Source organism: Mucor velutinosus (assembly GCF_035048745.1).
Source record: "Mucor velutinosus strain NIH1002 chromosome Unknown tig00000041, whole genome shotgun sequence".
NCBI classification, from domain to species: Eukaryota; Fungi; Mucoromycota; class Mucoromycetes; order Mucorales; family Mucoraceae; genus Mucor; species Mucor velutinosus.
Window position 1 is genome coordinate 1,316,756 of NW_027041905.1, and position 16,704 is coordinate 1,333,459.

Genomic DNA, 16,704 nt, shown 5'->3' on the forward strand with positions numbered 1-16,704 from the left:
GCGACGTCTATGAAACGAGAGAGAATCTCTGTTCCACAATTGTCCAAACACATCTAAATTCCCGCAAATTAAGCTGTATATCATCCATTCGTTCTTAATTGCAATGCTATTAATAACATTTAATATGCTAACAATCTCTCTTCAATTCACTGTTACGTCAAAGCAATGCGATAACATTGAACGATGAGTCATTTGTCCTGAATAGGAAATCAAGGTACCATGCTCACAACACAAGACCTTAAGGCCATAGAGCAGGTTTTATATGACCTGTTGATCCAAGCCTGGGAACCTGTATGTCTGAAATGGGGTTTTCTGAATCAAAAATTGCAATGAGAATGCGTGCTTCTAAAATATTCTATTACAAGACTTGCCATTGTGTGGATTTGTGGCCAGTGTTCTCAAGCACAATATGCGCTCATATGCATACTACGAAATTGGTTTCAGATCTGTTTCTCATTGTTCACATTTCTGTAAATCATTTCGCACTAGTCCAACACTTGAACAATGTCGTTGAAGACCTAATATCATTCATCTGGCGGACAGAAAGGTTAACTAAGGCGCATATGTCATGTTTAGTACTGTGAGAAGAGTTACAATGCAAGCTATGTCATGCGAATATTTATGGAATTGATCTACCTGAATCATCCATTCATTCAATAGCGGTACTATGTTGGGATTCAAATGTCCATTCATCAATGAATGTTCTCTGATCTATCTCAAATGCATAGACTACACTGTATACTCAACATTTATACATGCAAAGAAATGTGATGAGGATGCTTGATGCATTTTAGCTTGCTAAAAATGGCTTGTGCGAATGTGTATAAATTACTGCAAATGAATCAAGTACTTCGGGTACGAGAGAGAAAGAAACGGTGGTACAAGATGCTTCTTGACCATGTATCATTGGATCTTATTAACCTGTCTACTATTGTAATCGATGAACGTTCTATATATAAAAAAAAAAAAAAAAAAAAAAAAAAAATCGTTGATTTAATGATACAGGAGTGCTTGCACCATACAACAAGGTGACAAGACCATATAGAGCCAGAAACAAGTGCAATCAAATAAGCTTTTGTTATCCTTCCATTGGACAAGTTTATTAATTGGTAAAAATACTTAAAAATTTATACATCGTTCCACCGGGGCATTTATTGTTAGATATATTTTTATAGCCAAGAAGCGAGCATATTCCTTTTTACCCCAGCTTTTTTCTTTTTAGCCTTTTCTTTCCTCTCTTATTCATACTTTTTGTACACTATTTACATGGCATCGCCTATAGCTGTTGCGACGATAGCTTTACAGGGTGCATCTGTAGGTGTTTCTGGTGAACTTGCTATTCGAAGCCTGTTTCGAAAGAAAGACAAAGCTGCTCTAGTGAGGGCAGGCAAGTTCTTTTTGGGCATTTGCATGGCATTGAAATCAATTTTGTTTATATCATTTCATGCCAGGTAAAAAGAATCAGATCATATGAATGGTTGCCATGACAACTAACTCCCTATGTAGTCAAGGAGACAAATGCAATATTACTGGAAGAGTTGCTGATTTATTATACCATCTAGCAATGACAGCCGGTAATCATGTACTGGTGACAAGAGTACAGTCCATTGTACCTATCAATTGGAGAAAACGGGCTCTCGTCTTCCACACAACTTTGACAGTTTTACGGCTGATTATTGGCATTATAGATGTCGCCTTGGTTAACATTGGCAACTACCCTGATGGCACTTGCGAATACACAGACGAAGAGTTTGTAAGTGATTTAAATGTAGCTGTGTCTTCCCTCATCCAATTGACACTTAACCTTTTTTATAGTGGGGCCCTGTATACACCTTGTATGATACGCTAATCGATCTATATGTCACCATCATGATCTCTGCCATCTTAATTAGTCATATTAGATCTTTAGTGTCAGACAGAATGAAAGTAAACAAATTACTGTACACATCTGTCATCTATCATAATGTGATACGAACTATTTGTTTAACCATCGTCAATTTGATATCAGCAATATTTATTATCATGGTAAGTTACGGGATTATGTAATTTACAATGAGTAAACAGGTGCTGACATGAAACTATAGAAAAATCAAACAGAGGTCATCATGCTGATATGGCCCATCATCAACATCTGCTTTGTGATACTTGTTGGATATGATTCAGATGTAACAAAGGCCATCAGAAAACTACAACAAAAGCGCTGGCGCACCCTATCCAACATGACAAGCACGATTGATCTCGGCAATGTGCCATCCATGGCAAGACATACAATGAAGCAGCCCTTATCATCAAGTCGCTCAGATCCGGAATTAGGGATTCCATCAAACAATACCAACGAGAATACTGAAGGTGAAGATGATGATTTGAGCGTAATTCGCACTGAACAATGGAAATCAAGATTGAGCTCAATGATGGAGCAAGACGTAGATCTTGACACGAAGACTATCCGACCACCCGCATCCGCCATACATCCTAATCCAACGCATCTTCCTTCTCATGATGGAGCCACCTCATACGACACAGATCATACTCGCATTTAACAACTAATATTTATTCCATATACCCACAATAAAAGCAAAATTACCTCTTATGATTGGCTTTACGACGAACACCCCGTTCAAGATGCTATTCTTGTATAGTTTTTTTTTTTTTTTTTTTTTTTTTTTTTTTTCTCTATTTTTTTTTCTCTTCCCTTCAAACGTAACAAGTATCATTATTCTACCCTTCAGAATATATCAAACATCCCAATTTACCATGTAAATAGCACTAGACAGTGCGTATAAGACACCATACTAACAACATTTGACACTAGTACAAGTATTTACCCGTTCGATTTTCTTTCTTTTTACCAACAAAATAGCAACAAAAGCAGATTATAATCCTCCTTTTTTATTCTTAAACAAACTATATCATGAAAAGTTGGACTGGAAATGTAAACTAAGAAATGATGCCTCAAAGAAGCAAGCTTGTCTAAACTGTATTATCCTCACTCCTAGAACTCGCCTGCTGGGAGTCGTTCCCCAACATCAGCTAATAGCCCATCATCTGGAAGCAGTAATTCACCACCTCAGCAACCTATCATATTCGTACCTGCACAACAGCAATCATCATCTCCACAGCCCAGTTCCCCTCAACAGGTAGGATCTATCAGAAGGCGCTATTATGCGCACACAAACTTACGTTTCCATGTAATAGCTTCGCTCTCCCAATTCCTCACATAAACCTGGTGGTGAGAGAGACATGCCAAGAGCTGGACCTATCAATCGCCTGAAAAATGCAACCAGAGATCAGATACCTGTTAGCAAATCACCCAGACGTCAGAAATCATCTCGATTCTATGCAAAAGAAAAGATTCAGTTGGAAAGAACGCCAGGATTTCATGGTAAATCAAATGAGCTGAGCTTTGGTTTTTTGGAATTAAACTAGGTTTGCTTAGAAATACCGCCTCATTTGAGAGGTGATTTACTCATACAAAAGTTGCGCCAATGTATGGTGATTTGTGATTTCTCAGATCCTTCCTCCGAGCTAAACGAAAAAGAGATTAAGCGTCAGACATTACAAGAACTGTTGGAATACGTTGGTAATAATCTGGGTGTCTTGACATCAGAGGCACCTTATCCGGAAATTGTCAAACTATTTGCCATCAATCTGTTTCGAACAATTCCACCTCAAGTCAATCCAACAGGTGATGCTTACGATCCAGAGGAAGACGAGCCAGTGCTAGAACTAGCTTGGCCACATTTACAAATTGTATACGAGTTCTTTTTACGATTCCTCGAGTCGCCCGATTTCAACATCAATTTCGCCAAACGCTACATTGATCAAAAATTTATCTTGCAAGTGAGTGCGGTTTCTTGATGATGGGCAAAATGGATGCATAACTCACACTCTCACAGTTGCTCGAACTATTTGACAGCGAAGATCCTAGAGAAAGAGATTTTCTCAAAACAACATTGCATCGTATCTATGGCAAATTTCTCAACTTGCGTGCTTTTATCCGCAGATCAATCAACAACATTTTCTTCCAATTTATTTATGAAACAGAACGACACAACGGCATCGCTGAATTACTCGAGATCCTGGGCAGTATTATCAACGGATTTGCCTTGCCACTAAAAGAAGAGCACAAGCAATTTCTTCGACGTGTGCTAATCCCATTGCACAAGGTGAAGTCGCTGGCCGTATACCATCCTCAGTTGGCCTATTGTGTGGTTCAATTTCTGGAGAAGAATAATGCATTGGCACAGGAAGTAGTGAGCGGTCTATTAAGGTATTGGCCCAAGGTGAACAGCCCCAAAGAAGTGATGTTCCTAAACGAGCTAGAGGAGGTCATGGATGTCACCGAGAATTCCGATTTTCAGCAATTCATGGTGCCTTTATTCACAAAATTAGGGCAATGTGTATCCAGTACTCATTTCCAAGTAGCTGAAAGAGCGCTTTATTTCTGGAATAACGAATATTTCGTCAATTTGATGGCTGAGAATATGAATGTGCTTATGCCCATTATATTCCCCACGCTCTACAAGACGTCGAAGACTCACTGGAACAAGACAATTCTCGGGTTGGTCTACAATGCGCTGAAATTATGCATGGATATCAGCCCCGAATTGTTTGATGAGTGTGCTAATCAATACAAACAGCAACGACAAATGTAAGTGTGTGCTATATTGCTATCCAATTGCGCTTGGTTCTCATTTTAAGCTTAGTGAAAGAAAGAGGCAGCGAGAAAGAGAGGAAAACTGGAAAACGCTGCAGCGTAAAGTGTCTGGTACCAGTGCAGTTACCATTACAACATCTGCCGACAATGAATTCTACAACTTTTCGTTCCCTTCAAGACCGAATTTTGACGATGAGGAGGACGGCGATGAGGAAGAGGATGTGTATGAAGATCAAGATCATGATCGACAAGCACAGGAATTTGATATCATGACTGACGAGGAAACAGATGGTGAATTGGATCACAGTAGCAGCCAGCAACACGAGGAGCATCATGATGTGATTCACCCTGACATGGTAAGCACAAAAGTGGATCTTGAAACTATTAAGCTAACTTGTGTTTGATCTAGCAACAATTTGACTCAGGACCTCAGCAACAGTATCAACAATTTAGACGTAAATCTATTATACCCGTCGATGAAACTGTAAGTTGAGAAGTGACATGAGTGTTTACATGATGGCTGACAGGATACAAATTAACAGGTCTTTAACGAATTGTCTCGCCATATCAGTCTGGATGAAGTGATGAACCAAGCTCCAGGAGCAGCTTCTTCATCAGCAGCAAGCAGCCCAATAGATAATAGCAACAGCTTTTAGACAGCCCAATGAAAGGATGATTCATCTCTTGCCCCTTGATTTTATATAGATTTCAGATACTATTTTACCAATTTGCATATAAAGCCAAAAAAACCCCATCATTTCCTTGCATGAATTACTTGATGGTATGAACAACTACTATGCCCAAAAGCGGTAAAAAAAAAGATTTTGAAATTATACAAGATTGAAGTGAAAACTTACCAAAGAAATGAGTAGTATAAAGGATGATGCATTGGTTAGTACAGCGTTACAGCACTTTTTCTGTCGCTTACCTAATGTATTACCATCATTGAGGACGAGCTCATCACTGTTTAATGTTCCATTTTGGTCATATGGGATGGTAAATGGTGTTAGATTGCTATTGGAGCAAATCCTAATGGTTTTGATATAAATTAATGTATATTGTACTGCTTCAGTGTAGCTGGCGTTGGTTCTTTGGCGCCGTACAAGAATAGTGAATCAGATTGAAGTGGCCGTGTTGAAACAGTAAGTTAATGGCTGGTTTGAACGCTTGATTGTTGAAACAATCAGCCTCTAATGGCCTTGCCACAGTTATGTCTCTATCCAGATAGACATTTGGGAGCACCTGGGATATACTTGAGCCTTGACTTTGAAGAAGTGGCACTTTGCCATGAGCTAATGTGAGCTCGTGGTTGCTAAAGACAAGTGCAATCTTGAGTATTTGAACACAACTGGAGATGTTGCGTTCAATAAGTTGGTGTGCTTTGCCAGTCAGGTCTTGTCTAATAATGGGCTGGACAGATGCTGGGCAGAGTCTATACTGTGTAGCGTCTTCATTGTTGGAGTCGCTATCTTGGTCGCTATCATCAAACCATGCTTTTCTTTGGGCGTAATAACCGCACGTAACCCCTTTCTTAATTTCAAAATGCTACCCCACTTACTCTTTCCAATATCCAAGGCTGGTATCATTGAGGTTTGCTTAAAACAATATGATGTCGGCCGTTTAGCCTCGTCCGTATTGACGACAATAATTCATATAAAGGCAGATAACATACTTGCATTATCTCTTAATACTCAAAAATGTGCTAAGGACAGCCAATTGGCTGCAATTGAGCAGTAATATCTCTTGTTTGAAGCTTGTTTATACCGATAGAATAGCACCAAGCAGTTGCACTGATCTGACGCTAATTGCCTGACACCTTTACTCAACTTTTTTTGGAATAGTTAAAAATCGACTCCTAACCATGAGGTACCCCTCATGGTTTTCGTCGAAAATCAAACGATCGCCTTTTTTTCCTTGAAAATGAAGACTTTTACTATGGTATACCTTGAATCAAAATGTTTCTCTCGATCCAAAGCAACCTCTGAAACTACTTTTATGAGGCTTTCATATGCAAAATATGGCTATTTTGGCCAAAAACCTCACTTCAAATTTTATTAAATTGCCCAATAATTTCAGTCAAAACACATATTACAATTAGCACCATTGGAAGCGCCTTGAAAAGTACTTCAAGAATGAATTAGAAAGCGTATGTTGATCATTACAGTTTATATGGTCGAATATTATAAAATAAATTAAAGAAGTCGAGAAAAGACAAAATCTGTCCAATCTTGAACAGAAAAAATATACTGAGTTTGAATCAATTTTAGCAGGTGGCAGTGCTGCTAGTTGACCAACATGCCTTTCTGACGCTAATAATGATGATAGTATAGATGCTGATTAAATGGGGATCATGGATTTAAGAGAATTATTGCTTAGCCTAAACACTCTCTTTTCCTTTTGTTGGGCATTTTCCTATAAAGGTGTATTTCGCAACGACAATTAGCAAATCTCAAGGACAATCTCTCAAAGTCGCTGTAAATCTTAAAAGCCTTGTATTTTCGCATGGCCAGCTTGATGTCGCCATATCAAGAGCAACATCAGCGACATGAAACTTGAACTCTCTCTCTCTCACACACATTGGATCAAGAGTTTCGTTTGATATCAGTGTATAAGCAAAGGGGAGTGCAAAGGGGATTTCTACCTATCTGACTCTGATATAACCTTTCTTTTATTAATTGGATGTTTAAAATCTACTTGATATAACAAGTTTATTATTTCTGGTTTGAAATGTCTTTGGCGAGAACCTGCAGGGCGACGCCGTCATGCGAGAAGGGCATAAATTACTGTGCAAATGATTACAGCAGCAGAGGCAGAACGCGCGGACAAATTCAAGGCTTACGCGTCCCTCCGAAACTGATTCAGTTTGTATATAATTTAAAATTCCAAGGTTGGCTTTCCTGCATTTCTTTTTTTTTTTAGCAAATTAAATGAGCAACGAAGTCCAATTACTTGGTAAGCTTGAAGTAAGAGCAGTACACAGCATATCCACTGACCATTGCCCGCAGAAAATGTCGAGCTTAAGCTTGCCATGTGCAATACTGATGCACAGTTGGAAAAGACGATACAAATCTTCCTCCCGCCCGTTTTACTCAAACTAGCCAGCACCAATGCTGAAGCTAAAAAGAAAGTAATGGAGATCCTCTCGCACATCAACAAACGAGTAAAGACCAACGACAAGATCAAACTTCCTTTTGACGCCCTCTTATCGCAGTTCACAGATGCGTCTGTCTCGACCTTTGTCAAAAACTTCACTCTCATGTACCTGGAAATGGCTGCCAGTCGTCTCTCTGCAGAAGAAACGGCTCATCATGTACCTGAATTTCTGCGAGGCATCAGCAACAGGCCCGCACAGCAACGCATTCCACTGCTTCATATCGTATTGCCTGTAAGTCAGACCAGTGCTACTGTGGAAACTGTAGACTCGCCCTAATGTTTTGTAGGTGTTAATAAAATGGAAAATGGACCATGGAGAGCAATTGACAGCAAGAACAGCTGTCTTCCACTTTGATGAGAACCCCAACGATATCCCATTCATTTTGAGTTTCTTTCTGGATGTCATGTTGTATCAACCTTTGACAGCGAGAGAAATTGCAGAGCAAGAGGAGGAAAGTACCGCACCCAAATATCCTGGATTGAGTCCATTGGCAGTGGAGGAAGTGACCAACAAGGGAAAAGTTCATTGGACAACATCCAAGCTCAAGGATGCCAAGTTGGGTATCATGAACCTGATCCTGACACCCATCTTCACTGACAGTGAGCGATTACCGTTGCTCGTGGCAGGTGTATGTGATCCCAATCATCAGGTGGTATCAGCATGTGAAGACGGCATGCGTAGATGGACAGGCAACGTGGATTACGAGGACGAAGCTACCATCAAGTCACTGTACAAGCTGTATTTGGGCTCCAAACCTACTGCCAAAGCAGCCAACAAGGATGGCAGATCTCAGGCACCGAATGCAGCCAAATTGCGTATCCTGCAGTACCTGTCAAAATCAATTGCCGCTACCAACATGGTAGCACCGATGATCCAGGTCATTTTTGATGGTATTTATGGTGATCTCACTAATGCCAAATTGCAACGATCTGCCATGTCCTTCTTGCAATGGTGTGCACGCATGGTAAGTAGATGAATAGGCGTGCAGTGTATCCAAGTGTGCTGATAACCATTTTTTTTTTTTACAGAGCAAAGAATCAAGCATTGGCCCTGTTGCACCTGTCATCATTTCAGGTCTGCTCAAGTACATTAACGAAAACGAAGAGACACAAGGCTACGATGCAGAGAGTATCAAAGGGTATGCTTATATTGCCTGCGGTCTTGTAGCCAAGAAGGTGCCTAAGGTTGGCTTAGAAGACACACATATGCTTTCTCTCTTTTTCGACAATTTGGAGCAAGAGCAAAAGAACGTCCGCACCTATGTCCAAGACGCTCTGTCTTCCATGATGGAAATCTATGTGGATATTGCATCCGATGCGCCCATTTACCATGATTTACAACAGATTATCTTGAAAGCAGTGCAAAAGAGCGACTCGTATTCTCGTTACATGGCTTTGAAATACGCCAATGCCATCTATCCTTTCTCAAATGTGTTTGCCCGCTACGTGTGTCTCTTGGGCAGCTCCAACGCTGTTGTAAAGCTTGATGTCAAGGAAGAAGCACGTCGTGGTTTGGTGCCTTTTGTGCGCAACAAGTATGGCCTGGTAGAGAATGTTGATGTCATTGCTCCCACAGAATTGCCTCAACTGAACGAGTTGGTTAACTACATCCATAATCACCGTCCTGACGAAAACTACTCTTTGCTGTCCAAGACACCAGTGGTCAAAGGGTATCCTGTGGAAGTGTACGCTGAGATTTTGCGCTTCTTACGTATGATTTGGATCTTGCAAGTCAACCCAACCAACATCTTGATTGATCAATACGTGGCTGACAAGGTGGAGAATAGCATATCTGAAGACCCTGTGACTATGCTCAACTTTAAGAACAGTATTGCTGAGATGTGGTCTCATAGCGAGGATAAGCAAGTGCTGCAAGACTGGCTGGAATTTGTGGAGTACGGCTTGGATCCTGAATTGAAAGGTAAAAATGGGAGTCTGATTGTAAGTGGCAGTGCACTTGTATACTGACTGTAGTGTCCATAGACTCTATTCTGCTCGCTACATCTGCTAAATGTCTATTGGAAATCATCTCGTTTGGTCCCTCCTCCATTTCCACCACCTTCAAAGATCGCCTTTCATTCTTCAAATCACTGTCTCTTTCCGATAAGCTGGATGCGCGTATCCTGGTGTCCCATATCTTTGGTATCATTGCTAGTAATGACAGTGTGCCTCAAGCTGAAATTGATGCCATGCTCTCCGAATTCTGCGACATTCTGGAGGCCCCTGAAGGAAAACAACAGCAAGCCATGGATCACCGCCATGGCGCTACTCTCTCTATTGGTTACCTGGTAGGCCGCTGCCATTATCGCAGGCGCAATTTGCCTCAAGCACTCTACCAACGCTGCGTTTCCAACCTTGTAAACCTCTTGGAAGGACCTGCTAGCTCTCCCTTCTATATGATGGCAAATGCTGCCTGCCAAGCTATTGCAGAAATTGGTCGCTCTCAGCTATTGCCTTTCCCTGTAGAAAAAAGCGTGGACAGCTCGATGGACATTGACACTGCTATGGAAGATGTCATTGAGAAGCTCTCCAAGTTAGCCAACACATGCAAGGAAGCCAAGGTACAAGAGAGGGCCACACTGGCACTGGGCCATCTCACCATCCCTCTTGTGCAACACTCGCACAATGCCCTTGTGAAAAAGATTGTTGATGCACTCTACACGACAGCTGACACCAAGCAAGTTGAGTTGGCTTTTGCCAGTGGCGAGGCTTGGTCCGTGTTGGCGTTTGGCTGGGATTCTCAATCCATGCAAAAGTACAAGGACATGAGCGATATGCCCCTACTGCAAGACCTGAACACCAAAGAATGCTACGCTTTCCAGCCCGTGATTGACAAAATGATCCGCAACTATGTTGCTAGTAACCGCTCATGGTATCGCAAGGCCGCTTGTATTTGGTTACTCTCTATCCTCAAATTCGGTAAAGATCAACCACTTGTCAAGACCAATTTGGGCAACATGCACGCCTCTTTCTCCCGTCTTTTGGCTGACCGCGATGATTTCACTCAGGAATGTGCCTCAAAGGGTCTCGGTCTTGTTTACGAATACGGCGATGCAAAAATCAAGGAAGACATGCTGTACGCCTTGGTCGGCACGTTCACAGAGGGTCGTCAAATTCAAGCACAATCTGTTACTGATAACACGGTGCTATTTGAAGAAGGTGCTCTGGGAGAGACGCCCGATGGCAATTCCATTACCACCTACAAGGAGCTCTGCTCACTAGCCTCTGAGCTCAACCAGCCTGATCTCATCTATAAATTCATGAACCTTGCCAACCACAATGCCATGTGGACATCACGTCGTGGTGCTGCATTCGGTTTCCAGAATTTGATGGCGCTGGCAGAAAAGGAGATGGAGCCCTACTTGCCTCGCTTGATTCCAAAGCTCTACAGATACCAATTCGACCCTAACCCTCGTGTGAATCAGACAATGAAGTCCATCTGGAAGTCGCTGGTTAAGGACAACCAAAAGACCGTAGACACTTACTTTAACGAAATCATGCAAGATCTGCTGACTGGCCTTGGTAATCGTCAATGGCGTATTCGTGAGGCCTCTTGTGCTGCTATCACTGACCTCGTCATGGGCCGTCAGTTGGCTCAGATTGAGCCCTATCTTGAACAGTTGTGGCAAATGTGTTTCCGTGCCCTGGATGACATTAAGGATTCCGTGCGTCAAGCCGCCACTGCCACCTGTCGTTCACTGACAAAGCTAACTGTGCATTACTGCGATCCTACTATGGTTGCTATGGCGGATGGCTTAAAGGTGATGGACATTGTCATGCCATTCTTGCTTCAAAAAGGTATTGTCTCAGACGCTGAGGATGTACGCAAGTTCAGTTTGGATGCTGTATTGCGCGTGTGCAAGACGGGCGCTGCTTTGCTAAAGAAATACGTACCTGAGCTCATCGATACACTGCTGCAATCATTGTCATGTAAGCCTTATCATATAGCCATACGCTGAAATGCCGTATTCACCTGTAGACAATAGCCCTGGAACCCCAGTCGATGAACTACCTTAGTTTCCATGTGGACAAGTACAACATATCTCAAGAGCAGTTGGATAATGCCCGTTTAAGTGGTGCTAAAAACTCGCCCATGATGGAAGGCATTGAACACTGTGTCAATCAGATTGATGAGCAAGTCATGGAGGAACTGACACCTCGTATTCTCCATATTGTTAGAAAAGGTACTGGTCTTCCTACCAAGGTAAGTTTAGCAGCAGCAGCATCAAGTCGAAATCTGGCTTATCAAGTACGCTCTATTATATAGGCTGGCTGTGCTCGCTTCATTGTTACTTTGGTCATGAATCGTCGATCTGCATTTAAGCCATTTGCGGACGCTTATCTGAAGGCTTTGAGTGGCACTATTCGTTCCAAGAATCCAGTGATTCGCAAGTCGTATGCCACTGCTATCGGCTACGTCTGTCAATTAGCTACTTATGACAGACTTGTCTCTGTTGTAAAGCACCTGAAGAAGCTTTACATTGATGAAGAGGGTAAGTTTGATAGCAACGATGAATGGAACCTTGTGATTGACCTTTTGCTCCAATCTAGATGAAGATGCCAAGGCGGGTAGTGCTGTAACAGCTGTTGAAATCACCCGTTTTGCTACCGATAGAGCCAATTCTATCGCTACAGTCATTGTTCCTCTTATATTCTTTGGTGAGCATGACCCCGAGGAAGATCTAGACAAACTGTGGAAGGCTGCTTGGGAGAATCTGACGTCTGGCACTCGTAGCATGGTTACCATGTACGCTGACGAGATTCTCGAGTTTGTCCAACCTCTATTGACATCCTCATCTTGGAAAATCAAGCAAACGGCTGCCCTCACTATTGCTGACATGTGCAAGGCCACTGGTAAGGGCGTTCAAGTACACGCGCATAAGCTGTTGCCTGTGTTGGTATCCACATTGGCTACCCGCTCTTGGGCTGGTAAAGAGAACGTGTTGGATGCATTTGTCCAGCTGTGTATCTCTGTAAAGGACTCGTTTGGAGGTTCGGAATCAGAGCCTTCACTCGCGGAGGTAGCCAAAATCATGGTTCGTGAAGCCAAGCGCAAAAACAGAGCTTACCAACGCCACGCATTGGTGTCGCTGGCAAGTTTCAATGATTGCTTTGCTGAAAAAATGAATGTGCTTGACATGGAGCAAGAATTCCTGACCGAATTGTGCGAAATGGACGAAACAGCAGCCATGGAGGACGAAGATAACGATAATGCAAAGCCTCTATTGCTGATGATCAAGGCCAATGCATTCAAGGCACTTGTGTCAGCTTACAGACCCAGATCATTCGCTAGTCAAGACACTCAAACATTAAGCTTGGCCGAGATGACAACAAGCTGTCTTCGTGGCAATGTGTGGAATGTACAGCTAGCTATTTTGCAAAGCCTGAAAACATTTGTGGATCACGCAACCTCAACTGGATTGGCTGACGACAAGGTGATGAGTGCGTTAATGAAGGCTGTATTTGATTCATTAGATGATCTCAAATATTCAGCTATTCGATCCGCTGCGGTGGATGTGTTGGAACAATTGGTATCCAGTGGATCAGGTAAGAAAAAACAGCACAGTGCCTACAAACTGTATACTAACATGTGTGTAGTTCAAGGTAATGCAAAGGCGATATTCACTCGAGGTGTCATGAAATGTGTGCAGCAAGAGCCAATTGCATTGATCAAGGATAGATTACAGAAACTGTCTTCCAGATTGTAGATTTTCTCGATAATGATATGTATATCTCTTTTAATAAATAAATAGAATGAATAATTATGTATGCGATAAAATGTTGAAATGTAATGTGGACTAGAAATCATAGTCTATCTCACCCTCTGAACTCTATTGTTAAAAGTTAGACGTGTATATTAAAAGATGATGTACGCCGCTTACATCTTCATCAGGTCTAATAACATAATTTGCATTAATATTTTGCAACCAATAAGTATTGTAATCACACATACATTTCTCCCAGCATTAACTGGAGCTTGCGAGCTTTTTCTTTCAGTAATGTCTTGGATTCCACTAATTGCCGTAAATGCTCTACAGCTATAGCGCATTGAATATCAGCCTTCTCTTCATTATGCATGAATATGTAATTGCTCCTCACATTTTTGTAATATCAATGCTTCACTTCGATGTCCATTGCTCAGCGTAGGGACTATGTCTACTAATTTCTCGAAGCCTATACGGATGTTTGCTCTTCTCTTTTGCTCAGATGCAATATGATTAGCTCTCTTTTGGTCATCACTTAAGAGCTCTACTGCTTTCTTTCTACTGGTGCTTGCTTTTGATCTCGGTTTGGCTTGGGCTTCATCTGATGCGATGGATGAAGACGACGAATGGGGTGAATTCTGCCGACGCTTCTGTTTATCGTATGGCTTCTTTGAACCCTTTTTATTGCTTGTACTCGAGCTCTTGCTGCTGCTAGTAACTGGCTGAATGAATAATGTATTGATCTGTATACCGCCAGCAGTGTATGTATTGGTGCGATGGGAGGTTGCATGAAAAGGAGGTGGGGATGATAAGTGGACAGGCGCAACAGGTGCCGAAGATCCTAATTACAAAAGATTTCCATTTAAGGGATAATACGATTTTGTCATTAGAATTTGACACAATGTAGAATAGATTTCATGTCTTTACCTTGGTCTTCAAGCCCGTCAAGGAATTGACGCAATCGATTTTGTTCAGACTCTGAAAATAAAGAATTGTTGTGGTATGTATCTTTGTGCATTCAATTGAAAAGGCGTTAGAATTTGATAATGAGGCAACAACTGGCTAGACATGTAACTGATGGAATCATCAAAAGATACTCACTGCTAGTTCCCATCTCTTTTGTAATATCAATGGATGTAGGTTTTTGTATGCAGCTAGGTACAAAAAGGCAAAATCAAAAGAAAGAATAAGAGAAATGAATGATGATGTGAAAGAAAGAAGGAAGTAAAACTTTTTGATCACAAAACGTGGGGAGCAAATAAATAGGTGCCATATCATGCTTGAGTGGAAAGCATAAAGCTTTTCTAGTTACACCAACTAAACCATTTCAAAAGGGTGCATATTTGACTCACAATTGCCCTTGTACTATTTCTTGTGTTCCGTTATTGCATGTAATGATGTTACTGTCTGGTACCTCAGAGTTAAATTATCACCCATATGCGTATGAAAGGGACCCATACTTCAGAAAAAACTATATCGTGATAATTTGCAACTAACAGCATAATACCTCTCGAGTTTTTCAGTCCTTAAATCGAAAGAATTGGGATCTGACAAGTCCCATCAGCTCTGTTGACTTGGAATCTGTTGTTCTTTTATATATCACTTTATACTGTATCATGCTTTTATTCGCGTCGTCGAGGATAAAAAGTCTTGCTAGCTGAACCTCGTTTCTTTACTGACCATCCACTTGGACTGTACTTAGTTTTAAACGATTATCGCTTTTGACATCTTTCATCTTTTCAAACCTATCATCAGCGAAAGGTTATGCGCATTACACATTCTCTGTATACAGGAATAACGCAATCTTAAGAAGCACATCAAATGAAAGTCTAAATCACCATCCCATCTCATCTCGTCGTGCTAATCCTTTCCACAAGACAATCCAGCATGGCTTGCCAACAGATAGACCTGTATTAGGGGTTATACCTTGGAATCTTCACGCGCGGCCTTTTCTCTATTCGGTTATTGTTACTCTTTTGATTTCTCTTTGAAGTTCGCTTTGAAAGTAGCATGTTCGTATGAGAAAGTTTGCGATAAAAATGGCAGGGTAATTGGATTAGAAGGATTATTGTCGAGAAATGGAAAATTTTCGAGATAAGGTAATGTTGAGCCATGGTGTTCCTATGACAACCTGCTAAATACAAGTGATTATGAGTAATAAATAGATGGATGCAATGTTGGGAAACGCTGTATTCAAAACCGTCTGTTGATATCTTGCTTCATTTTAGTTTGGCAAAGGTTGAAGGTTGTGTTGCGCATCTCAGCAAGAAGAGGGGACAGCTTTTTCGCACCCTATGTTGATGGTAGCAACTTTATATCAGAAAGATGATATGCCTATTTTGAGGGGTTGTCAAACATAGAAAGGGGTTTTCAGATGCTATATTGGTTGCCAAATAATTATAGAGGGTAAGGTGTAGAGCAAAGCAATAATATAGTAGAAAGGCCAGTGTTTCGATGCTATTCTTTGTTCAACTGTCAAAAGTCAACCAAGCATTAATTACGTCTTGCTATTCTGTATTTGCTCTACAAAATGAGACCTCGTTTAGGTATCTGCTATACTTCCTTGCAAAAAATTAGGGTTTGGACTTCCAAACTGGAGTTTACACTAGCAAAAAAACGCTTTTCTTTTAATAATAGCATGGAAACGTCCATGTGCTCAACTCTTGTTGATTTATCAGAAATAAATTATTTATAAAAAAGAGTATGAAATTATTAATCAGGTAAAGAATATCGTTTATTACATTGAAAATAAGAGGGTTTATATACTATTCGAATTGAGGGATTTGATGTGAAGATAAGGTATTAGATGAGTTAATTTGGGTGATAGGATAATATGTCCAATCTATTATCCTGAACATGCCATGATATGGATCGTAACTGAATCCTGTTTCATGTCAAAGTTTATGATCTGATGAGATCAGTGCTTGAACTTCTTGTTTCTACGCATTTGGAGATCCGGTTTAGAAATGATACATCAGAATAGATGCTACTAGTAAAACTTTTTAAATTGCTATATGAATGTTGATTGTATGTCTAGTAAAAGTTGCAGAAGGTACTTTGTTTGATCAGAACGTGTTTAATTGGGCTTGTTGAGAGCGATGTCGATGAGTAATGATGAAAAGGAGTGAAAATGGTCAATCTTCAAAGGGCCGTACCGGTTGATTCTACTAAGTGAACATGAGCTTAAAA

General features: G+C 41.0%; 4 protein-coding genes across 4 annotated transcripts; 3 read left to right on the plus strand and 1 right to left on the minus strand.

Moving 5' to 3' along the window:
- Positions 1 to 1,266: 1,266 nt before the first annotated feature.
- ATC70_000600 (uncharacterized protein) lies at positions 1,267 to 2,540 on the plus strand (the record flags this gene model as incomplete). The annotated part of the gene is made up of 4 exons (XM_064820014.1): positions 1,267 to 1,451; positions 1,507 to 1,753; positions 1,816 to 2,025; positions 2,085 to 2,540. The coding sequence occupies 4 exons, from the start codon at positions 1,267 to 1,269 to the stop codon at positions 2,538 to 2,540; spliced, it is 1,098 nt and encodes a 365-aa protein (XP_064683934.1).
- A 371-nt stretch (positions 2,541 to 2,911) lies between these two features.
- Positions 2,912 to 5,313, plus strand: ATC70_000601 (uncharacterized protein; the record flags this gene model as incomplete). Its single annotated transcript, XM_064820015.1, has 8 exons — positions 2,912 to 2,932; positions 2,997 to 3,137; positions 3,196 to 3,382; positions 3,437 to 3,840; positions 3,897 to 4,651; positions 4,707 to 5,013; positions 5,067 to 5,141; positions 5,200 to 5,313. 8 exons carry the CDS (start codon positions 2,912 to 2,914, stop codon positions 5,311 to 5,313), a joined length of 2,004 nt encoding a protein of 667 aa, XP_064683935.1.
- A 2,271-nt stretch (positions 5,314 to 7,584) lies between these two features.
- On the plus strand, positions 7,585 to 13,518 carry GNA1_1 (Glucosamine-phosphate N-acetyltransferase-like protein; the record flags this gene model as incomplete). Its single annotated transcript, XM_064820016.1, has 9 exons — positions 7,585 to 7,609; positions 7,663 to 8,042; positions 8,098 to 8,775; positions 8,840 to 9,731; positions 9,794 to 11,740; positions 11,797 to 12,014; positions 12,078 to 12,303; positions 12,362 to 13,357; positions 13,409 to 13,518. The coding sequence occupies 9 exons, from the start codon at positions 7,585 to 7,587 to the stop codon at positions 13,516 to 13,518; spliced, it is 5,472 nt and encodes a 1,823-aa protein (XP_064683936.1).
- A 90-nt stretch (positions 13,519 to 13,608) lies between these two features.
- ATC70_000603 (uncharacterized protein) lies at positions 13,609 to 14,533 on the minus strand (the record flags this gene model as incomplete). Its single annotated transcript, XM_064820017.1, has 5 exons — positions 13,609 to 13,641; positions 13,693 to 13,705; positions 13,764 to 13,848; positions 13,910 to 14,356; positions 14,443 to 14,533. 5 exons carry the CDS (start codon positions 14,531 to 14,533, stop codon positions 13,609 to 13,611), a joined length of 669 nt encoding a protein of 222 aa, XP_064683937.1.
- Between the last annotated feature and the right edge of the window lie 2,171 nt (positions 14,534 to 16,704).